Raw genomic sequence first — 24,859 nt, 5'->3', positions numbered from 1 at the left:
GGGGCTTTCGAACCTCAGAAGTGTTTAATCATCAATATTAAAGTTTTATGAACAACGACCCTTCAGAGACATGTAACTCCAAATCATAAGCCTTTGAAACATTAGACCCTTAGCACGATGACCCTTGGAATGTTAATATCTCAGAAACATGGAGTGTTATACACATAAAATATATATTGTCAAGAGTCATGAAATCTTAAAATCCAAAAGTCAGAATGAGTTCCCTTAGAAGCTCAGAATTTTAGTAACTCAGCATTTGACAATCATGGGATCTTCAATATTAGGATTCTTGGAAACTTATAAGATGTCGAGCAGGTTGTTAAACTCAAGGGCCTCTGGGAAAGCAGGTGACATACACGAGTGAGTGGCCTGGGGACTGTGGTCGCCCTAGTCACCTGCTCTAGCCATGGGGAAATGCAGGCCCAGAGCTGCTAGCGCTGATGTTTATCTGCAATTTCCCAATCAAAAAAAACAAAAAACAACTTTAAGTGCATAAAGTCTGAACCAGATTCAGCCCATGGATTGCTAGCTTCCTCTGGTTTAGACACCTAGAAGAATATAAACATATACTCGTGGAAACTTTAAATATTTTTTTCTATAAATTTATTTATTTATTTATTTTTGGCTGCACTGGGTCTTCGTTGCTGCGCACGGGCTTTCTCTAGCTGCGGCGAGCAGGGGCTATTCTTCGTTGCAGTGTGCGAGCTTCTCATTGTGGTGTCTTCTCTTGTTGCGGAGCACATGCTCTAGGCACGTGGGCTTCAGTAGTTGCAGCACGTGGGCTCAGTAGTTGTGGCGTGTGGGCTCTAGAGCTCAGGCGCAGTAGTTGTGGTGCACAGGCTTAGTTGCTCTGCGGCATATGGGATCTTCCCGGACCAGGGCTCAAACCCGTGTCCCCTGCATTGGCAGGCAGATTCTTAACCACTGTGCCACCAGGGAAGCCCAAAATTGTATTTTAAAAAAAATTTTATTTTTTATTCCTTTCTTGTCTGTGATGCACGGCACGTGGGATCTTAGTTCCCCAACCAACAATCAAACCTGCGCACCCCCTCGCCCACGTGTTGGAAGTGTGGAGTCTTAACCACTGGACCACCAGGGAAGTCTCAAAATTGTATTTTTAGACTCATAAATTAAAAAACTCGGGAACGTATCTACTTAGAATTCTAGAATTTATTATTTCATCCACAAAATATTTAATCAGTGACTGCTCTGCGCCTGGCCTGTCCTAGACAATATGAGAGACATAGTAGTGACTGAGGCAGCCCTGGTCCTGCTCCTCCAGGGCTCCCAGTCCAGTGGGAAATTTAGATCCAGCCCAAAATGATGACCCACAGGGATCAGGGCCGAGATGGGGGAGGCACAGGCAGAGGCCAGATGTGGAAGTTCAGGGCTGTAGGAGACCAGATGAGGGGCCTGATCCTGTCTAGAGAATCAGAGTGCTTTCTGGAGGAAGAGATGGCTGAGCTGAGCCCTAATGGACAAACAAGAGTGAACCCTGGGGAAGAGAGTGGAAGAATATTCCAGAGAGAGGGAACAGAATAGGCAAGACCTCTAGAACTTGAGAGTGACTGGAGCGAGGTGGTGAGTAAATGATGGCAGGTAAGGAGCCAGTGGCCACCAGATCTTGAGGGACCTTGTAGGCCATTCCATAGAGTGTGAGGGCACCTGGAGCTACGGTGAGATTTTAAGCAGAGGTGGGATGTGGTAACGTGAGGATCAAGGACTCCTCAACCGTTAGAACCGCTGATTCAGACAGCACCAGCCCTGGACACCTCAGACAGCATAGAGTCCAGAGAAATGTAGGGCCCCAGCTAAGAAAAAAAAAATTCTCATCTACTCCCTGTGTCTACTTAATTATTAGAACTATGGTTTTCTGTTCCGTTATGGTTTGTTACCGGATATTGAATATATTGTAGTTCCCTGTGCTATGCAGTAGGACCTTGTTGTTTATCCATTCTAGATAAAATAGTTTGCATCTGCTAATCCCAAACTCCCAATCCTTCCCTCCCCCACCCCCCTCCCCCTTGGCAACCACAAGTCTGTTCTCTATATCGGTGAGTCTGTTTCTGTTTCATAGATAAATTCATTTGTGTCGTATTTTAGATTCCACATATAAGTGTTATCACTGAAATATCGTTTTCTTAAATGCACAAAAACACACAACTCTGTTTATATCTCTTATGCCTATGGTTCTCTACAACTAAAACACATTATATTGGATTCCAGACCCAAACCACAAAACCAGTAACTTCAGCTTAACAGTGACTTCGAGATGCTGCTATCCTGCTGTTCAAGATACCAACATGACGTAGACAGCTAGGGTGTATTTTCTTTTGCATCCCTTTGCCCACTTCTCTCATGGTTTTCCTCTATTCACACTAAGGCCAAACCCTTGAGCAGAGTCCTCCGTAATATGTTTTTGCATGAAGGTGTTTTTTTTTTTGGCCGCACTGTGCGGCATGCGGGATCTTAGTTCCCCCACTAGGGATCGAACCCATGCCCCCTGCAGTGGAATCGTGGAGTCTTAACCACTGGGCCGCCAGGAAGTCCCTGCATGAAGATATTTAAAAAAATTGTCTGGTCCCATCCGTTACAGAGAGTTCCCATAATCATGCTCCACAGTTTTTTGTTTTTTTTTTCTTTTAAATATTTATTTATGTATTTGGCTGCACTGCGTCTTAGTTGTAGCATGCAGGATCTTTTTAGTTGCGTCATGTGGGATCTAGTTCCTGACCAGGAATTAAACCCAGCCCCCTGCAGTGGGAGCACGGAGTCTTAACCGCTGGACCACCAGGGAAGTCCCATGCTCCACAGTTTTTGTGGAGGGCCCTTTCCTCTTTTTTTTTTTTTTTAATTGGACTATAGTTGCTTCACAATGTTGGAAGCCCCTTTCCTCTTGATCTACTCCTTTATTCTCTTTATTCTCCCATGTCTCACACCAATGCCTTCTCTCCTATAGGCAATCATTCTGATTGTTTTAACGCAAATCTTTTTCTTCGCAACACGTGCGTTGCTAATTAGTGTGCATGTATCCATGTTTTTTTAACTCTAAAAGGTATTACATGACACAGAAAGGCAGATATATTGTGTGTCCGGCATTTCCACAATGAGTACCCCCTTGTAACCAGATCAGGAAACAGAATCTGACAGCCCCAGAGGAGTCCCTCTCAGGCTGCCTTTGTATCATCCCGAGAGTAAACACTGTCCTAGCCAGTGTACATTCATTTTGCTAGCATTTGAATTTTATATAAATGGAATCATGCAGTGGGTACCCTTCTGTGTTTGAGTTCATTCACTCAACATGCTTCTCATGAGATTCACCCATGTCTACCTGTATGTGTAGGTTGTTCCTTTTCATTGCTGTATAGTATTCCACGGTGTGAAAATGCCATGGTTTATCCATTCACCTGTTGATGAGCATTTGGTTTGCTTCTAATCTGGGGATGTCACAAACTAGACTATTGCAAACTAGTGATTTGTAGTATCACAAATTATTACAGATTATTGCTGCTCTAAATATACATGTTTTGAGAGATATAAGCACTCATTTTTGAGGCTTATACCCACCCAGGAGTGAAATTGTTGGGTCGTAAGGTATGTGTATATCTAACTTTAGTAGAAACTTCCAGTTTGTATCATTTTACATTCCCACCAGCAGTGTATGAATGATTCAGTTGTTGTACATCCAACCCTTGGTGTGGTCAGTCTTGTAATTTTAGCCATTCTAATGGGTGTGCATTCTACTGTGGTTTTAATTTGCATTTTCCTGATGACTAAAAACAACTAATGAAGTGGAGCTCCTCTTCATATATTTACTGACTATTTGGATATCCTCCTGTGAAGTGCCCATTCAAGTCTTTTGCCCATTTTCCTATTAATTTTCCTGCCTTTTTCTAATTGTTTTGCAGGTGTCCTTATATATTCTGGGTACAAGTCCTTTGTCTGATATACGTGTTGTGAATATTTTCTCCCACTGTGTGGCTTGCCTTTTCATTCTCTTAACGTTGCCTTTTGATGAACAGTATTTCTTAACTTAAAGGTAGTCTAATTTGATAATTATTTAATCATTATTTCCTGTATGGCTAAAATTCTGTGTCTTGTGTAAGAAATCTTTGCCTCCTCCAAGGTCGTGGAGATAGTCTTTGATGTTTTCTTCTGAAAGCCTTAGTGTATTCCTTTCACATTTAGATTTATAAGCCAAATGGTACTTAGTATACTTATTATTGTGTACAGTGTGGGTCAAGGTTCTCTTTGTCCCCCACATGGATGTCCAGTGGACTCAGCTCCACTTATTGAAAAGACTTTCCCTACTGAACTGCAATTTCACTTTGTCATAAATCTGGGAGCCCTATACATGTGGGTTTGTACATGCAGGTATTGCTAATCGATCATAGTCTCGATTGCATTTTTTGCATTATGTTCTCATTCAGCGCTCTGCCTTATAGCCTCAAGACTCATCCATGTGGCTCTGTGCGCCTCTGCTCTGGCTTCTAACTGCTGCATGGAGTTGATGGTGTGCACTTGCCATGTTCCACTTTACCAATAATAGACAACCAGGCTCTCCCCAACCCCCAAGTCCCTGCCCCGTCCCCGCTAATAGCACTACACTGAACATCGTCATACAGGCTCTTTATAAACCAGCGTGGAAAAGTTTACGGGACATATACATAGGGAAAGAATTGCTGGCTCATGGCGGCTATGCACTAATTTAATTGGACTCAAATTGCCTTCCGAATGGCTGCCCCACCAGCAGGCATGAGGGTTATGATGTCCTCACATTTCCACCAATGCTTAGTGTCTCCGGCTTCCTAACTTTTCCCAGACTAATAGCCAATGTATCATTTACATATTGTCTCTCTCTATCCTTTCTCTGTAACCAGTAGTAGATAAGGGAGTAGTTAGTTCCTACTCTATGAAAACCTCAATGTATTAAAGATGTGAAAAATTAAAGTGTTATTCTAAGGAAATGCATTTCACTTGTGATTGGTGAGTACCACAGAGGGGAAGAATATATAAATGGCAAAATAATATGAGCGCAATGGCAGAGGTAGGACGATTGTCATTTGCCTTGGAGTCTGGACAACCCAAAGGTATGTGTGCCAGCTAGAGGGCCAGGAGGAAGCAGACGGCCCCCTCAAGGGGGAAATTGAGGAGAGTTTAATGAAGGGACTATTTAGAGAGGTGTGGAGATTCCTCCCCACCCCCAGGGACTGGGGCAGGGCAGGGAGTAGTGAGAGGGGAGAGAGGCATCCCCAGGAGGAGTGGGGGATGTAGGGAGAGGCACCAGGTCCTGGGGAAGCTGGTCAGGCAGGGAGGGAACAAGTCCCTCAGCCCTTTTTCTCTCCTCTCATCTCCTGCTAGCGAAACCCAGTCAGAAGTCTGAGGCCTTTAAGGGCCAGGGAGCCCATTCATATAGTTCACGCCAGCCAGCCTCCCTGGGCTCAGAGTAGGTGCAGGAGAGGGGAGAAGGCAGCTGAGGGGCAGACAGAAGACAGCCAGCGAGGTAGCCACACACACTCACCAACACAGTGAACATTCAATGTCGACTTAGGTCAGAAGTGGCGCCCTGGGACACATCTGGTTTTCAGCCCCACTGTGTTTTATAAAAACGTAAATCAGTTGCCAACATTTAAAAACAGGGAGATTTTTATCTCCAGAGTTTGGGCACCTCATGGGCTAGCATGTGATATGGCAACACTGGGCCTTCATTCCTGTGAGACTCCAGACACCAGGGCCACGTGGCCGTTGCCCCCTTTTAGGAGTTCTCTCATGTGGAGCCTGCCTGGCCCTGGTGGGCATTTCAGTTCTGGACCTCAGCTTCATGCTAACGAGATTGTAATCACAAACCCCCAAGTCTCACAGCATAGTCCTCTATAAAGTCACCATCCAGATAGTCCAGGATGTGTTTCTATTAATTTTCTCTGAGGATCATTGAAATGAAGTTACAAAATTAAAAATATTCTCCTGGGTCCTTGTCTTCCAAGCATGAGCTCCCAAACACCCAGGGTCCCCCAGAGCCCACTGAAGAAATCCTGATCTAGTCCTAAACCCTCATTTTGGAAATGGGAAAATGGAGGCCCAAAGAGGAGGGATGTGATTTTGAAGTCACATAGCTGGTCATCAGTAAAAGCAGGACTGAATCCAGTTGCCCTCATTCTGCACCACGCTGGGGATGCACTCAAGTTCCACTTGGGCCTCAGCATGGCCACAATCTGCTATGGGCATCGCCTTTGGAAGGCAGAATCAACAAATACCCAGTTCAGCATCTGTTCTGTCATCACTTCCTCGTGTGTGATCGATGTGTTCACACAGGTCCCCCATCCTATCCAAACAGCACAAAACCCACACTTAGGCAAACAAGCTTGCCATTTGGACTTACTGTTCGTTTCTGCATATTCACATTCAAATTAGAGGCAAACATTCAAGATTCAACTTGAAGCACAAAAAAAATACAGGTCAGTCAGTGTGTGTTTTCTAGCAACGTGTATTTTCTACTGCCAGAGTCAAATGCAGTAGCTGATAATGTTACAAATGGTTAATGTGAGGAAATAAAAGTTATTGGGAGATTTCAAGTGGCTAAAAATGGAAATAAACTGGCAATATAAATCATGATTTCTGCACTCATGGGAAACTTAAAAGTGCGACCGCTAAATTATTTAGTGATAAAATGCAAACTGTCTGTACAGGCTAAGCTGCTGTAACAAGAGACCCAACAATACAGTGGCTTAAAGGAGATAGAAACGTATTTCTCTCCCCTGGATAGTCCCTACATGAGCAGCCTCATTGGCAAGGAGGCTCTTCTCCAAGCAGTTAGTGTGGGTTCCCAGTTCCTTCTTCCATCCCGTGCTCTGTGGACCTTGGTGTTCAAGCTGTGGGAGTCAGGGGAAGAGTGAGGAAGGCCAGGCAGGGCTTCCCTGGTGGTGCAGTGGTTAAGAATCTGCCTGCCAATGCAGGGGGCACGGGTTCGAGCCCTGGTCCGGGAAGATCCCACGTGGCGTGGAGCAACTAAGCCTGTGCGCCACAACTACTGAGCCTGCGCTCTAGAGTCTGCGAGCCACAACTACGGAGCCCACGTGCCACAACTACTGAAGCCCACGTGCCTAGAGCCTGTGCTCCGCAACAAGAGGAGCCACCGCAATGAGAAGCCCCCCGCACCCCAACGAAGAGTAGTCCCTGCTCACCGCAACTAGAGGAAGCCCGCGCGCAGCAATGAAGACCCAACACAGCCAAAAATAAATAAATAAAATAAAATTAAAAAGTGGGCAAATGATTTGCATAGATCAAAGAAGCAATACAAATGGCCAATAAGCATGTGAAAGATGCTCAAATTCTTTCATCATTAGGGAAGTGCAAATCGAAACCACCTTGAGACAGGCTTGCGGTCTGCCTTTTAGAGGGCTGAAATCGTGACAGGTCCAGAAACTGACACCCAATTCCATTTCACTGGTATCAAAAAATATTTCAACTCTTATACTCTCACAGGGAGAATGAACTGTGTACTGGCCACGTATAAAGGCATTGCTTGGATAGTCTTATACTTCAAGTTAAGGTCCAAAAAAACTCCAGCTGTGAAAGCCACATAAATGGATTCTAAACTGTACCTCATCTCCTAAGTGCTCATGCCTGGAGAAACTAATGTCAGCTCATCATGTGATACTAAATTTGTACAATAAATTATGAACCTGGGGGAAAAAATCACATTGAGAAACTACTTCACACCCACTGGGTTGACCGTAATTTTCAAAAGGAAAATAAAAAAGGAAAATAACAAGTGGTGGTGAGGATGTGGGGAAATTGGAACCCTTGTACATTGCTGGTGGGAATGTAAAATGGTTCAGCTGCTTTGGGAGACAGTCTGGCATTTCCTCAAAAGGTTAAACATAGAGTTACCAGATGACCCAGGCATTCCACTCCCAGGGTGATACTCAAGATAACTGAAAACACGTGTCTACACAAAACCTTGTACCTTATTGTTTGTAGCAGTATTGTTCATAATCACCAAAAAGTGGAAACAACCCAAATGTCCATCAGCTGATGGATAGATAAGTAAAATCCATACAATGGAATATTACTTGACTGTAAAAGGAATAAAGTACTGATACATGCCACAACGTGGACGGACCTTGAAAACATTATGCTGAGCGAAAGAAGCCAGACACGAGAGGCCTGCATGATTCCATTTATGTGAAGTATACAGAATAGGTAAATCCTTAGAGACAGAAAATAGATGAATGGTTGCCTAGGGTTAGGAGACGGGAGAATGGGGAGTGACTTCTAATGGGTACAGGGTTTCTTTTGGGGGTGATAAAAATGTTACTAGATAGAGGTGATGGTTGCACAACTCTGTGACTATCCTAAAAGCCACTGAATTTACACCTTAAAAGGGTGAATTTTATAGTATGGGAATGTAGCTCATACTAAAACTGTTATTTATTTTATTTTATTTTATTTTATTTATTTTTGGCTGCTTTGGATCTTCGTGGCTGCACGTGGGCTTTTTTTTAGTTACAGCGAGCGGGGGCTACTCTTCGTTGTGGTGCACAGGCTTCTCATCGCGGTGGCTTCTCTTGTTGCAGAGCACGGGCTCTAGGCATGCGGGCTCAGTAGTTGTGGCACACGGGCTTAGTAGCTCCGCGGCATGTGGGATCTTCCACCAGGGAAGTCCCTAAAACTGCTATTAAAAAAAAGAAAATGGGGCGAGAATTCCCTGCCTGGCGGTCCAGTGGTTAGGACTCTGCGCTTCCACTGCAGGGGCACGGGTTCCATCCCTGGTTGGGGAACTAAGATCCCGAATGCCACGCCGCCAAAAAAACAACAACAAAAACGTGAAGAGGGAAGAGAGGTCCCAAACAATTTCTTTGTAAGCAAGCAAGGCGGAAGTTGTACACATTCCGCCTCCCCACCCGCTTAAGTAATCCCGCGCCTACTTCTTGCCCCAGGGATGTGGGAAACCTGGCAGTCCAGCTACTACAGAGGGGGAGATGTGGTTCCTGCTCTCAAGGAACATTCAGTCTAGCATATTCCTTCCTCTTCATTCCTCACAGCCTGTCAGTGGCTGACTCTTACTTTTTCATCTCTAAATAACTCTCCAGTATGCCTCTTTCTCCCATCCCCTCAGCTTCTGCCCTGGTCCAGCCTCTTCCTCTCTCTCCTGGGTCCTTTCCCCAATCCCTTCCTCCCTGGGCTCTGGGCTGCTATTCTTGCCCTCTCTGATCCACCCTTCCCACAGAAGCCAGAGATATTCCTGAGACCCAACTCTCATCCTGTCCTTCTCCCTCCTTAACCCTCTGTGGCTCCCTAGCGTATTATGTGTCCCCACTAAACTGAGCTCTGCCTCGTATTCAGAGCCTAGAACAGTGTGGGGCACATAGTGGGTGCTCAGATATTTCCTGAACAAATGAACAGCGCTGACTAGGGTAAGAAACAGGGCAGCTTTCCTGTGGAAGTGACATCTCAGGAAAACTTTAAAGGACAGAGAAGCGGTCTCCAGGTGGGCATGGGGGGCCAGAGGGGGAGGGCGTCCCAGGTAGGAGGAGCCGCCTGCCCAAAGACCTGATAGTTGCAGGGAGCTGGGCCTGAGCACGATTTGGCTGGGCGGTGGAGGGCTGGGGTGAAGCTGGAAGGGGGAGTTCCTGGAGGAGACGAGGGCTCATCAGGGCCTGTCCTTCAGATGAGCGGGAGGCCGTGCAGAAGAAAACCTTCACCAAGTGGGTGAACTCGCACCTCGCTCGCGTTGGCTGCCACATCGGGGACCTCTATGCGGACCTCAGGGATGGCTTCGTGCTCACGCGGCTCCTGGAAGTGCTGTCCGGGGAGCAGCTGGTGAGGGGGCCAGAAGGGCTGGGTAAAGGGGGCGGCCCTAGCGTCTCGGGCTGGACTACTGCAGGCCTGGCTAATGGGTGGATGGAGCGACCTAGAAAAGCTGGGTGGGTAAAAGGCACCTCATTTGGGTGGGCGGGGTTCATGACCAAGGGATGGAGCCTGGTTGTGAGGAGCCTGGGGGTGTGGCTTGGAACAGAGACGGGTTTCCGTCAGAGAGGGCTGCCCTTCGGGCCGGGACTCTGGGCTTGAGTGGGGCTCCGCTGGAAGGGGTGGGGCTATTGGAAAAGGGAGGAGCTTTATTAAAAGGGACTGGCCTGGGTATGCGGTAGTAGGAGGCATGGCTAGAAAACACGGGCAGAACTCTGTTGTAGGGGGTCTATGGTTGAGGACGTGGTTGTCATCGAAAGCGTGAGGCCTAGGTCGCGGGAGTCTGGGGGACGAGACGGAACTCTTGTATGGGTGTGGCTTGTTGTATGGGTTGCAGTTGTATTTCTGGGCTTGGATGGGACTTCATCGCAAAGGGTGGTGTTCTGATGGAGCTAGAGATTGATTAAGGGACCAGAGCCTGAAGCTCAGGAAGTCGTGAGGGGCATGGCTATAGAATAGGAACAAACACCCTTGGAAGGAATAGAGCTATAAAAAAAGAGGAGAGCCCTGGGGTGGGGCGGGGCTTGATAGGAATGGGCGTGGCTCTAGACAGGGACCTGAAAAGGAGGAAGTGAGGGGTGGATCTAGTGGCAAAACATTGGTGGCCTGGGGCAGAGATCCAATGGAAGGGGCGGGAGTATGGCTACAGGCGGAGGGCGGAGCTTCACAATAAAAGGTGTGGCTATCAGCTTGGAGGTGGAGCTTAAGTTGAAGGGGCGAGGCCAGGAACTTGAAAAAGCCCTGAAAGGACATGACTTGAAAGGTTCTGGCTATGAACGGGGCAGGCCTTCTTTAGAAGGATTAGGTCCTGGGTCTTTGATAAGACTGAAGGGGCGTGGCCTGGACTTGGACATGGGGTTGGGAATTGTAGTTATGGGCGTGGCCTTCTTTGGAAGGGGTGGGGTCGAGGGCACAGTGCTCTTGGCCAGGTGCCGGATTTCCTAATGCCCCTGCCGCCCTAGCCAAGGCCCACGCGTGGTCGCATGAGGATCCACTCACTGGAGAATGTAGACAAGGCACTGCAGTTCCTGAAGGAGCAGCGTGTGCACCTGGAGAATGTGGGCTCACACGACATCGTGGACGGGAACCACCGACTGACCCTCGGGCTGGTCTGGACCATCATCCTGCGCTTCCAGGTGATCTCCAAGTGACCCCAGCCCAGCCCACCCCCCGGGGTGGGGCCTTAGGAGGGTGTCCCTCACCCACTCAATCAGTCATTCCAAAAATATTCCTAATATGTTCCAGGAACCCTGTTATAAAAAATCATGATCACCACCATCATCATGATCCTCGTTTACATAGTTTTTACTCTCTTCTAAGCACTTGGCATTTAATATGCACAGCAACCGCATAAATGAGGTACTATTCATTATTCCATTTTAGCAGTGAGGTAACTGAAGCCGAGGGACGTGAAGTAAATGCTCAACATCACATAGCTAGGTAGTAGGGTTGGAACTGGAATCCAGGCAACCTTGCTCCAGTTCAGAAACAAAATAGACAAATTTTCTGTTTTATGGAGCAAGACATGGGCGGGGGGGGGGGGTTAGACAGATAATAAATAAACACGTCAACGTGCAAACAAGACATATATGGGAAGAGGATGAATCTAGGCAGAGAAGTAAAAAGAGCTATGAACAAAGAATAGACTATGATAAAGCAGTAAAAGCGATCTAAAATATCCCATTGATTGTGTTGAGATTTTAGCCTCGGTGTCCAGAGAAGGGCTCTCTGAGAAGCTGATGGCTGAATGAAGATGAAAGGAGAAAGCATTCCAGGCAGGGGGCACAGCAGATGCAAAGGCCCTGGGGTGGGAATGAGCTTGGCATGTTGCAGGTACAGAAAGACCAGTATGGCTAGAGACTGGGAGGCAGGGGGGAGACAGGGAGGAGTTGAGCTCAGAAGGGTCGGCAGGGCCTTGGTGATCTGTGATTAGCAATTTGATCTTACTCTGTCTGAGATGGGGAGAAATTAGAGAGTTTTATCAAGAGGAGGGGCATAATCAGATTTAGAAGGATCCCTCTGGGTTGGGGGTCGTGGCCAAAACTGGAAGCTGGGAGCCCAAGGAAGAGACTGGAGCCGGACCACCATGTGGCCATAGGGAGGCGAAGAGGGCGCCAGGTAGGAAAGACTCTGGGAGGAGGGAGGAGTGGACATGCCATAAGGGAAGGGGAAGGGGAGAGAAGGGGTGCTCCCACCCTCTGCCTGAAGCTGCCTCCCCCATCTCCTCTGCCACTCCCAGGCTCAAGCCCTCCACACCCCAACAGCCATGTTTTGTATCCTCACAGATTCAAGTCATCAAAATTGAGACTGAGGACAACAGAGAGACTCGCTCGGCCAAGGATGCACTGCTCTTGTGGTGTCAGATGAAGACAGCTGGGTAAGCTCCCCTACCCCCATAAGCTCCCTCACCCCCAGGAGAGCCAGGCCCTAACCTCTGGGCTTCCCTCGGGGACAGGAGCGCAAGGGGCAGCCCAAATCCTCAGCATCAAAAGTTATATCTGAAATTAACAAACTGGTAGCAAACTCTTCTGACCTTGATGAATAAACCTGTATAACAATCCGGAAGGCCAGGTTCAAATTTAGAACCCGGACTCCTCAGGGAACAATGTCGGAAGGTGGCGGGCTGTCCCCATCCTGCTCCCTTCTCTCCCCTCATCTCGTCCTCCACCTCAAAAGGCCTCATGTGCACCTAGGTGGACCCCCGACCCTATCCCCAAGCTTTCCCCCGGCCCCCCACCCCTGAAAGCAGCCACCCGTCAGTCTAGGGGGGCACACACCAGGGCTCAGGCAGCTCAGGGTCCTGGTACCTGCAGTGGGGTTGGGAAGAGGGGCTCACAGACACCACCAGGCATGTCCCTGGTCCCCCTGCTGGGCGGGGCCTGACCTGAAACTGACCTGCCCTCTGGAGAGCAGCCCTGGGAGGAAGGCGGGAGGGGCAGGTATGGATGCAGACGGGGCTCTCTCTGACTCTTGTCCTCCTGGGGCTCTCTGTCTGTCTTGCAATGCTATCTGTTCTTCTGTGTGTCTGTGTTTACCTCTATGTCTGCTTTTCCTTGTTCCGATCTCTCCCTCCCTCCTCTCTCCCCTCCTATATCTCTCTCCCCACTCCTTTCTTTCCCCATCTCTGTCTGTATCTTGCTCTATCTCTGTCCGTTCCTCTTTTCTCCTTTCCTTCTTTTGCTTATTCCCTCTGCCTCTCTGTCTTTCTTGCTCCTCTCCTGTCCCCTTCCCTCTCCCTCTCTCTCTCTTTCTCTTTCCATCTTCCTGGCTCTTTGTTTCTTTCTTTCTTTCCTTCCTTCTTTCTTTCTTTCCCCTTCCTTCCTTCCTTCCTTCCTTTCTTTCTCTCTCTCTCTTTCTTTCTTCCTTATCTACTTATATATCATCTGTATCTATCTACCCTTCTATCTACCTACCTATCTATCATCTATCTTTTATCATCTATCTCCTATCTATCTGTCTATCTATCTAACCAACCATCCATCAATCCATCTCTGTTTGTCTGTCTCTCCCTTCCTGCCTCTCTCCTCCTGACTCTCTCCATCTCTGCCTCTGTCTCTCCCTTCCATGCTGCCAGTTACCCTGAGGTAAACATCCAGAATTTTACCACCAGCTGGCGGGACGGCTTGGCCTTCAATGCCCTAATTCACCGGCACAGGTACCACCTGGCCTGGGGCAGCCCTGCCCTGCACGCTACCCCCGCCCCCATCCCTCAGGTACACGCCTGTACACGGATGTATATAGATGACACACACAGACACAGCACCCACCCCCTTCACCTCTCTGCACACATACACGTTTCCGTTCGCACACATGCTCTAACATACACACTTACACACAGATGCACACACAGACCCCTGTCCGGGCCACATACCCTGTGCACACATGGAAACACGTGTGCCCTTGCACAGATGTGTGCACACAGGAATATACTCATGCACATATATGGCTTCTACCTCTGCCTACTGCTTGGATGCCCACAGGGTGGGCAGCTCACTCCCCATGGATGGTCCACTCTGGAGTGTGCACAGCATCTCCTCCCATCAGAAAGTCCTTCCTCATGGTGAGCTCCCAGGCCCCCCATCTGGCTCCCTGTGAACCCACCTATTCATACTTCAGGGCCCGGGGCTGAGCTGGCTGAGGAAGGGTACCCAGACAAATTACGCCCACGTCATGATTGACCATGTGACAGTTTGGGGAAACTGAGGCCTAGAGACTGGGAGGGACTTGCTCTAGTGTGAGGGAAGCCAGAACCCATATGTACACACTCATGCATGTATGGGGAGACCCAGCCCCACCGACATACCCAGAAACCCGCAGGCTGTAACCAGGGTCCTGCTAACAAGGGACAATTTACTGGGTGTACTGGCATTGGTCTAAGTGCTTTCCAATAAGTCATTAATATTCAATGACCCTATGAGACAGATGCTATTATTCTACCCATTTTACAAACGAGGAAACTGAGGCACAAAAGCGATGCAGTATCTCACCCAGAGTGACAGCCAGGAAATGGCCAAGCTGGGTCTTGAGTCAGGAGCGCTGGCTCCAGACCTCAGACTTCCAAGCACTACATAATACTGTACAGAAACGCACCCACGTAGACAGGTGTGCATCATGAAGTCAGATGTACATGTGCCCTCATGCAGCGCTCACACCCACAGCTAAGTGCTGTGCAGACACGCACCAGCACACACAGCTTTCCCACTGGCCGGGTCGTGCTCCTCCTGCCCTCGCCCTGGGTGGGACTCAGACAAGGATGTCTTTTCATCCATTTGCCCACTGGCTTTGGAGGCTGCCTGCTGCCTGCCCTCTCTGTGCCCCTGCCCAGGCCCGATCTCGTGGACTTCAGCAAACTCACCAAGTCCAACGCCAACTACAACCTGCAGAGAGCTTTCCGCACGGCTGAGCAGCACCTGGGGCTGGCACGTCTGCTGGACCCTGAGGGTGAGCTCTGCATGGCCCCAGCCCAGATTTCCTCTTGGGGGACTCCCAGCCCCAGTGCCATCCCAAACTCAACCCCATCTGGCTGCAGTATCATCCTAAACCCCAAGGCCATTTCAAATTCCAGCTCCCTCCCATCTCCCTCCCCTTCCTCATCTCCAGTCCCACCTCCTTCCCATCCCCACATCTCCTACTTTCTCTATCTCTACCTCAGACCCAACCCCATCTCCATTCCTATGTTCAGCTTAACCCCCCTTCCCCATCCTTAATCACCTCCCCACCAAACATAACCCCCATCTCTTCCTAACCCCGGCCCCATCCCTGAAGCCAACACCATCCCCAACCCAATCTGCAGCACTGTCCTATTCCCATGCCCACCCCCCTCCCCATCCCCAGCTCATTCCTTTGTCTGTCCCCATCCACAACTCTGTCCTCATCCCCAACCCCTTTCCCATTTTCAGTTTATTCCCAACCCCACCCCCGACTTCAACCTCATTCCCAGTCCATGATCTCACCCAATACCAACCCCCCATCTCTGGAATAATGGCCATAATCATACCCCACCAATCCCCCATATCTGGAATAAGGGTTACTCCCTTTTTCTGAGCATCTACCATGTGCCAAGCCCATGGCTGGGAATTGTATCAGCACTGTTCCCTTTCATCCTCACACTGACCTAGTTGGATAGAAGTCATCAATCCTGTCATAAAGTGATGGAAACGAAGGCTTAGAGACATGAAGTCAGTAGCCCGGCGTCACACTGAAAACCCAGTAAACAGGACTTTCTGATTCCAGAATTCATGGTCTGAATCATTTCTCTACCTTGCCTCTTACAGTGCCTGACACATAGCCGGTGTTTATTGGATGTCAGTTTCATGAGCTGAGGAAGGATAAGGGCAAAGTATAATGCTGTGCATTCAATGAGTAAATTAAAATGATAATCAGGATTTACTGAGTTTCTCCTCTGTGCCAGGTTATTCTTTCTAATACTGATAGTGTTTCTAGGTGGCTGGCATTGTGACTATCCTTACTGTAACAATGGGGAAACTGAGCTCAAAGAAGTTAGGTCTATTTTATAGCTATTTAGTGAGTAAGTGGTCGAGCTGGGATTCAAGGCTGCCTCCAGAGCCTGTGTCCTTGACCTCAAACTTCACATACCATTCATACACTTAGTGTATGTATTTACTGAGCTCCTACTGTGTGCTGGGCATGGAAGGAACAGTGGCAAAAGACAGGCATAGCCCTTGTCCTCATGGAGCTCAAACTCTAGGTAAGAACATAATCACATAAGGGAATATGTAATTATAAATTGTGATTCGTTCTAGGAAGAAATGATAAGATGTTATGAGGAAGAATAACAGGAGGAGACCAGCTCTAGACAGGATGAACAGAAAGGCTTATTTGAGGACACTTAAGTTGAGTGGAGCCCTGAAGGATGAGTAGGAGTTTGGCATGAAGAAAAGGAACAGTGTTTCAGACAGAGCAGCATGTGCAAAGGCCCTGAGGTAGAAGGTAGAATAGTGTGTTCCAGAAATCATTATAGAGGATGTCCCTGGTGGCACGGTGGTTGAGAATCCACTTGCCAGTGCAGGGGACACGGGTTCGAGCCTGGTCTGGGAAGATCCCACATGCTGTGGAGCAACTAAGCCCGTGCACCACAACTACTGAGCCCATGAGCTGCAACTACTGAAGCCCACGCACCTAGAGCCCATGCTCCGCAACAAGAGAAGCCACCGCGATGAGGAAAAAACCTGCTCACTGCAAATAGAGAAAAGCCCGTGTACAGCAACGAAGACCCAAAGCAGCCAAAAATAAAAAAATAAGAAATCATTAGAGATAATCTCTCTATGGTGGTTTATATGTGTCAGGCACTATTTAATCCCATGAGGTAGATGCCCACTGGGCAGATACAAAACCTGAGGAACAGAGAGGTTAGTTATCTTGCCCAAGGTCACACAGCAAGTAAGAATGAGTTCTCCCTCCCACCACTTAATACCTTCGGTCTCTCTGTCAGAGCGCTCATCATCCTGCTCCCTCACTCTCCTTTAATCATCAGATGTGAACATGGAGGCTCCGGATGAGAAGTCCATCATCACCTATGTGGTCTCTTTCTACCATTATTTCTCTAAGATGAAGGCTCTGGCTGTGGAGGGGAAGCGAATTGGGAAGGTAAGAGGAGCCAAGGAATGGGGAGGGTGGGAGCCTGGGAACCATATGGGGGCATATCCGGGATGAGGCTGACCCCACCTTCCTTTGCCGGGTCAGGTCCTGGACCAGGTGTTGGAGGTGGGGAAGATCATTGAGCACTACGAGGAGCTGGCAGCCGAGCTGCTGGCCTGGATCCACCGCACTGTGGGCCTCATCAGCAACCAGAAGTTTGCCAACTCGTTGAGTGGGGTGCAGCAGCAGCTTCAGGCTTTCACAGCCTACTGCACACTGGAGAAGCCCGTCAAGTGAGGCCCAGCCCCGGGGGGAGGGTGGCAGGTGGGGGTGTGGAGGCAGGGTTCCTGAGCTCAGGCCCCTTTAGGTTTCAGGAGAAGGGGAACCTGGAGGTGCTGCTCTTCAGCATCCAGAGCAAACTGCGTGCCAGCAACCGTCGCCTCTACGTGCCCCGGGAGGGCTGTGGCATCTGGGATATTGACAAGGTGAGGCTGAGGATGTAGGGGAGAGGAAGGGTTGCTCTGTGAAGTTGTGTAGGTCGTGCATTGCTCAAGGGGAGCCGTTCACATGGCAGACATCATGGACTGGGTATTCATTCTGATGGTTTTTCCAGCAGTAAAGGGTCCCGAGGAAGCAATGTTTTTTTTTCCAATCTGCGCCAAGGTGCCATAAGTGCTAGGAGTGACCTCAAATAGAGAAGCCAGGGCCATTAAACTGTGGGCAGCTGTTGGAATCTGACTGCCTCCTCCTGCCTCCTTAGGCATGGGGACAGCTGGAGAAGGCAGAACATGAGCGGGAGGCTGCCCTACGGGCTGAGCTGATCCGGCAGGAGAAGCTGGAACTACTAGCCCAGAGGTTTGACCACAAGGTGGCTATGCGGGAGAGCTGGCTGAATGAGAACCAGCGCCTGGTCTCCCAGGTACAGGGCGTAGGGCTTGGCTCCGGGGGAAAGGGAGGGAGGATGGCGCTGATGGCCCTGGGACCAGAGAGAGAGACTTGATCTCCTAAGCAACAGAGAAGTGTTGGATTAGTCTCCTAGGTGACAAATGAAGGTGGGAAGGGAGAATTGGTTTCCTAAGTGTTTGGCGGGGGAGGGGTGTGGGCCTGCTCTCCAGGGTAATAGGAGGGTGAAACTGGTCTCCAGGGTAACTAGAGAGGACAGAATAGGGAGAGTATTTAATTAAGTGACAAAGGAGGTTGTTATCTGGTGTCCAGCGTAACTCAGGAGGATAGAATTGGTCTCCTAAGTAACAGGATATGGTAGGCCATGTCCCTAGTCTCTAAGGAAATGGAAGGGTGGGGCCTATTTCCTGGGTAACAAGTTTAGGGTTAGAGATGTAACAGGGAAGGGTGGAGCTGATCTCCAGGGTAACTGCGGGTGGTGGAGCTGGTCTCCAGGGTAACTGGGGATGGTGGGGCTTGTCTCTAGGGTAACAGGGAAGGGTGGAGCTGGTCTCCAGGGCAACTTGGGGTGGTGGGGCTGGTCTCCAGGGTAACAGGAGCCGGTGGGGGAGTTTCCAGGGTCACACAGGCTCAAGGTAACAGGTTGACTGCTGAGGCAACGTGGATGAGTGTGTGTGGCCTGCCCTGCCCCAGGACAACTTTGGGTATGAGCTGCCAGCAGTGGAGGCAGCCATGAAGAAGCACGAAGCGATTGAGGCAGACATTGCAGCCTATGAGGAGCGGGTGCAGGGCGTGGCCGAGCTGGCCCAGGCATTGGCGATTGAAGGCTACTATGACGCCCGCCGAGTGGCAGCCCGGCGTGACAGTGTCCTGCGGCAGTGGGCCCTGCTGACTGGGCTGGTAGGTGCCCGGCGGACACGGCTCGAGCAGAACCTGGCCCTGCAGAAAGTCTTCCAGGAGATGGTGTACATGGTGGACTGGATGGAGGAGATGCAGGTAGGGGCCAGATCGGGGGCCAGTGATGGGAGTGGCATGCCAGAAGGGGAGGAAAGGGTATATACACTGAAAGGGTTGTCAAAGATGGAGAGGGAAGGGGAGAGAGACAGAAAGATGTAAAGAAAGAGTGAAAGATACAGAGAGAGACAGAGAGGCAGAAAAAGAAAATGTGAGAAAGAGAGAAAAATATCTGGAGAAATAGATAAAAATACACAGTAATATGGAGACAGAGCGAGTCAGGGACAGACAGAGGCAGAGAGATTAAGTCGGAGGAAGATCGCGACAATTTGAGAGAAAGAGAAATCAGAGAAAGAAAGAGAGAGAGCTGGAGAAGAAGACCCAAAGGTAGCAACAGAAATCTAAATGGCTACAGAGAAAGACACATAGGAAGATGGAATCCATGTGAGAAAGAGAGAGACCTACTGGAGATAGATAGACAGATACAGAGCAAGATGGAGATAAGAAGGATGGAAGCAAAGAGACAGAGAGAAGTACAGACACGAAGAGAGACATGGAGGGACTTCCCTGGCAGTCCAGTGGGTAAGACTCCACACTCCCAATGCAGGGGGCCCAGGTTCGATCCCTGGTCAGGGAACTAGATCCCACATGCTGCAACGGAAGATCCCGCATGCCACACCTAAGACCCAGCACAGCCAAATAAATAAATAAAATTTTTTTAAAGATTAATTAATTATTTTTGGCTGCGTCGGGTCTTAGTTGAGATGTGCGAGCTCAGTAGTTGTGGCGCGTGGGCTTAGTTGCCCCGCGGCATGTAGGATCTTAGTTCCCTGACCAGGGATCAAACCTGCGTCCCCTGCATTGGAAGGTGGATTCTTTATCACTGGACCACCAGGGAAGTCCCAGTATTTTTTTAAAAAAGAGGGAGAGACATGGAAAGAAAGAGATAGAGGTCGAGATGGAGACAGAAGTGTAAATGAGAAAGGGGGGAAGGCAAAGAGAGACAGAAGAAGGGGGAGATGGAGACGTAGAGAGGGAGACACGGTGACATAGACAGAGCCCAGAATTGTGGAGACGATGAGAGATGGAACATCCAGAGAGACAGAGATGGAGAGAGATGATGATAGATACATGGAGACTGAGACAGATCAGAGTTCGAGTGATGGAGTAGAGAAGCAGAGGGCTGGCATGGGTGAAGGCGGGGTGGGGGGCGCGAGTGGCCTAAGGGCCAATGCCAAAAATATACTCAGGGCTGCCCCTACTTGTAGGCTCAGCTGCTGTCCCGGGAGTGTGGGCAGCACCTGGTGGAGGCAGAGGACCTGTTGCAGAAGCATGGACTGCTGGAGGGGGACATCTCGGCCCAGAGTGAGCGGGTGGAGGCGCTCAATGCTGCTGCCCTGCGTTTCTCCCAGCTTCAGGGTGAGTCTGAGGTTGGGGATTGGGGTGGAGACTTTCAGGGCTGGTGCTAATAGAAGCAGAATGTCTCCTGAGAGACAGAATGAAGGAGTGAGCTCCCCATCTTTGGAGGCATCCAAGCACCAACTAGGATCACACTCCATCAGGGATATCACATGGGAAATTAGTGCCTTGAGTGAGAGGTTGGACCACATGACTTCTTCCTGCTTTGAGATTCTGCAGTAATAGTTCACGTTTCTTGAGCACTTGTTATGTGCTAAGCCTTTCACAGCCGATCTCAGTGAATACCATAAAAAGACTGGGTAAGGTAATTATTGTCAAGGCCTGTTTAGCATCAAGTGATAGAAACTCAATTTAATTCACTTAAGGAGGAAAGGGGAACGTACTGGCTGATGTAACTAAATGTGCAGGAAAGGATGAGTGTTGCTTCAGGCATGGCTGGATCCAGGGATAGTTCAGTGATGCTTTTAAGACTCCATCTGTTTCTGACTCCAGTCTTTATGTTTGTGTCACTATTGGGCTGTCCCTCCCCTGGTGGTGTAAATCTGGAATCATTCAGCAGCTTCGCAGACCCAGCAAGAGACAGGCCCCTTTCTCTCAATATTATGGCAAAAGGTCCAAGGAAAGTTTTCATTAGCCCACTGTGGGTCCCGTTCCCATCACTCAGTCAAGCATTATGGCCCCAGGCTATCCAGTGATCTAATTGGCCACATTTATGTGACATGCCCTCCCAGAGCCAAGAGTGGGGTCAGCTCCCTCCAAAGACATGAACTGAGAAGGAGCGGGGTGGGGCGCCGTTAGCAGAAGCAGGGACTGGATGCTGATAGGCAAAACCCAGACTGGCTCTAAAAACGTTCTCATTTTACTGATGTCAACGCCCTCCAGCCAAAGACCACCAGGAACCCTGCTGTAGTCAAACCAAGCTGGGTTTTTTGGTTCTTTGCACACACCAGGGGAACCATGGGGCATCTTAGTAAGAGGATGTTAAGACGGGCTTGTTATAGGATGTGGGCTTGTGTTAGGTGATTTGGGATGATTTAACATAGTGTGTTTTGCTGCAGATTGGATGCTGTCAGGAAGTGGGGGTAATTAGATGATTGCGCATCTTAATCATTTTTATCCGGGTAGTGGGAGGAACAGGATTGGCAGGAGCGGTTCACCTTGGCCAGGTGAGGGGGCGGGCAGGGGGGTGGCCGTTTTTGTGGTTTGCACAGTGACTTTGTTTTGGGTGCTCTCAGACGTGATTGTGGAACGGTCTTTTCTTCGTCCCGCTCCATCCCTATTGCAAAGTGGTCTTGTCTGACGTTGTGTCCTGTGCAACTGTGTATGAGTGCTGACAGCATCAGAGCTGCTTTTTTCTTTCTCACTGATGAGGAAACTGAGGCCCAGAGCCGCAGAGCTGATCAGAGAGAGGGCATGGAGGCTGGTCTGTCTCACTCCTTTATCTGGAGCCATGGCCCTTGGGAATCCCGGAGCATTGTTAGGAAAGGAAGACGCTGTCCAGCTTGCAGGATGGTCAGGGGTTTCTCACCCTCATGGACTGGGTCATGTCCTAAGAGCAGATGTTGAGGTCTCCTTCCAAGCCCCAGTGCGGACATCCCCATCCTAGCTCAGCCCATCACCAGCCTCATGACCCCACGAGACACTGTCGGGACCCTCTCCTTCACCTTCACTCTTCATCCTCATTCTTACGGATGTTTGTCAAGGAAGCTCCCTCGGTCTTCTCCTTGTGAGGTCTCGGTGCCTGGTGACAACGCGCCAGCAGCACCGTGGAAACAGCAAAGAGGCTAGTGTGGGGTGTGTGTTGTCATGGTGACGGGAGGCAGCGCTGTCTGATAAGTGGTCCAGAGTGTGGCGTCCTGCTTGACCAGTTCTTAGCTGATCCTGGGCAAGTAGTTTCCCTCCCTGGGTGTGAGTTTCTTCACCTGCAAGATGGAGCTAAGGAGGATGCTGGCCTCATAGAATGGTTGTGAGAATTAAATGACAGTGTGTCAGAGTAAGGGCCAGATACATGGATACTGCTGATGTTTATTATTCAGCTGGATGCCTCCGTATTTGGGTCAATTTCAGTGAATGTCCACAAATGCAGAAATCCCACAGGCCATCTAGGCCAGTGTCTCTCATACTGGTATTTTTGTTTGTTTGTTTGTTTGTTTTTGCGGTACGCGGGCCTCTCACTGACGTGGCCTCTCCCATTGCGGAGCACAGGCTCCGGACACACAGGCTCAGCGGCCATGGCTCGCGGGCCCAGCCGCTCCGCGGCATGTGGGATCCTCCCGGACCGGGGCAGGAACCCGTGTCCCCTGCATCGGCAGGCAGACTCTCAACCACTGCGCCACCAGGGAAGCCCCTCTCATACTTTTTTGACCCAGTAAGAAATACATTTACCGCATGATCCAGAGTTCACAGGCACACGTGCAGACACACACACACACAGACACACAGAGACACCAAGCCTTTATAAAACGATGCTTCTCCCCTTACCTCTGATATTTTCTATTCATTCAATTCCATTTCATTAAAGAAATGCTGGCTGCAACCCATTAAGTTAGTCTCACAGTTCTCAGTCACAAACCAGAGGTCCAGGAGGAAGGTGAAATATTTGAAGACAAAAAAGGAGTTTAGGTCATCACTGGGTTAATAGATAAGGTAACAGAGGATGAGAGAGGGAACCCAGAAGCATAGCTTAAGAGTAGAGAAGTTTCATCGGGTCCATTTCTGAAGGGAAAACACTGTATATTTACACTAAAATATACACATTCTAGGATTCTCTGAATCTCTGTTTCCATTCATCATTCAATCAATAAGTCACCGTTTTCACTAGGTGACTGCTCTGAGCTCCACCCTATGCTGGGCAGTGGTGGGGACATGGTGTGCTGGAGACAGTCCCTGGCCCTGTCCTTACGGGGCTCCCAATCCAGTAGGGGAGACAGACTGTCAGTGACGGCCCAGAGGGTTCAGAGCTAGGTGAAGCAGTCACAGGCAGAGTGGTCCGGGCTGGGATGGGAAGCAGAGAAGCCTGGGAGAGCCAGAGAAGGCGCCTGCTCCAGATTTGGGGTGTCAGGGAAAGCTGCCTGGAGGAGGGGAGGTGTAACCTGGCATCTGATGAAGTCGGGCCAAGGACTAGGCAGGTAGCCTTGTACCACCCTCTCTTGGACGCCCCCTGGCCCGTGCCCAACCCGGGATCTGCCCCTTTTCCTGGTCCAGGTTACCAGCCCTGCGATCCGCAGGTCATCTGCAACCGCGTGAACCACGTGCACGGCTGTCTGGCGGAGCTGCAGGAGCAGGCGGCTGGGCGACGCGCGGAACTGGAGGCCTCGCGCAGCCTGTGGGCGCTGCTGCAGGAGCTGGAGGAGGCCGAGAGCTGGGCCCGCGACAAGGAGCGCCTCCTAGAGGCGGCGGGCGGCGGCGGCGCGGCGGGAGCGGCGGACGGCGCCCACGACCTGTACAGCACCGCGCGCCTCCTGGCTCAGCACAAGATCCTGCAGGGCGAGGTGGGCGGGCGGCGGGTGCTGCTGCAGCAGGCCCTGCGGCGCGGCGAGGAGCTGGCCGCGGCCGGTGGCACCGTGGGCCCGGGCGCCGAGACGGTGCACCTGGCGGGCCTGGCGGAGCGCGCGGCGAGCGCGCGGCGGCGCTGGCAGCGGCTGGAAGAGGCGGCGGCGCGGCGCGAGCGGCGGCTGCAGGAGGCGCGGGCGCTGCACCAGTTCGGTGCGGACCTCGACGGGCTCCTGGACTGGCTCCGCGACGCCTACCGCCTAGCAGCCGCGGGCGACTTCGGCCACGACGAAGCATCCAGCCGCCGCCTGGCCCGCCAGCACCGCGCGCTCACCGGCGAGGTGGAGGCGCATCGCGGGCCCGTGGGCGGCCTGCGGCGTCAGCTGGCGACACTGGGGGGCGCCAGCGGCGCCGGGCCACTGGTGGTGGCACTGCAGGTGCGCGTGGTGGAGGCCGAGCAGCTGTTCTCCGAGGTGACCGAGGTGGCTGCTCTGCGGCGCCAGTGGCTGCGGGATGCCCTCGCTGTCTACCGCATGTTCGGCGAGGTGCACGCGTGCGAGCTGTGGATCGGTGAGAAGGAACAGTGGCTGCTCGCCATGCGTGTGCCCGATTCACTCGACGACGTCGAGGTGGTGCAGCACCGGTGAGCGCGCACTGGTGGGATTCCCCGGTCCCCTTCCTCACGCACACAGTCTCGCCTTCCTTGGTTCAACAGTTCCCGTGTCCACTCACCAGGAACCGGTGGTTCCAGTAAAATGGGAATGATATTAGTCCCAACCTCACAGGCTACTGGAGAACAATAAATGACTTAGTATGTGCAAACTACTTAGCAAATGCCTGGGTCCAGGGAGCATTCCATGAGCGGCTGCTATTATTACTATGAGGCTTACAGTCACCTGGCACGAAATTAACCTGAGCTCCTCCAGGGGTGTCCCAGCCTGACCCCTCTCCCTGTGACTCCTACTGCCCTTGCATAGATGTTACCTCCCTAGCTATAAAATTGTTCTGACCCATGTCACTTTCT

The 24,859-nt window shown here is 50.4% G+C and overlaps 1 protein-coding gene and 1 pseudogene across 6 annotated transcripts in view; both read left to right on the top strand.

Moving 5' to 3' along the window:
* SPTBN4 (spectrin beta, non-erythrocytic 4) overlaps nt 1-24,859 on the top strand; it is a 72,566-nt gene that overhangs the window by 3,688 nt on the left and 44,019 nt on the right. For all 6 annotated transcript variants that reach the window (XR_010939187.1, XR_010939186.1, XM_067719960.1 and 3 more), the window contains 12 exons: nt 9,671-9,822; nt 10,932-11,105; nt 12,255-12,346; nt 13,544-13,624; nt 14,795-14,910; nt 16,964-17,076; nt 17,173-17,360; nt 17,435-17,552; nt 17,828-17,986; nt 18,664-18,966; nt 20,193-20,343; nt 23,548-24,478. Coding sequence is in view for 4 of the 6 variants with exons in the window: in XM_067719960.1 (XP_067576061.1) it covers nt 9,671-9,822; nt 10,932-11,105; nt 12,255-12,346; nt 13,544-13,624; nt 14,795-14,910; nt 16,964-17,076; nt 17,173-17,360; nt 17,435-17,552; nt 17,828-17,986; nt 18,664-18,966; nt 20,193-20,343; nt 23,548-24,478 (2,578 nt within the window). In the remaining 2 variants the exon portion in view is untranslated. The remainder of the gene's footprint in view (nt 1-9,670; nt 9,823-10,931; nt 11,106-12,254; nt 12,347-13,543; nt 13,625-14,794; nt 14,911-16,963; nt 17,077-17,172; nt 17,361-17,434; nt 17,553-17,827; nt 17,987-18,663; nt 18,967-20,192; nt 20,344-23,547; nt 24,479-24,859) is intronic.
* LOC137215403 (ATP synthase membrane subunit K, mitochondrial pseudogene) lies at nt 5,039-7,681 on the top strand (annotated as a pseudogene).

This window comes from Pseudorca crassidens, chromosome 20 (assembly GCF_039906515.1).
Source record: "Pseudorca crassidens isolate mPseCra1 chromosome 20, mPseCra1.hap1, whole genome shotgun sequence".
Classification (NCBI taxonomy): Eukaryota; Metazoa; Chordata; class Mammalia; order Artiodactyla; family Delphinidae; genus Pseudorca; species Pseudorca crassidens.
The sequence above is the reverse complement of the archived record's forward strand: the minus strand, read 5'-3'. Positions and strand labels throughout refer to the sequence as shown.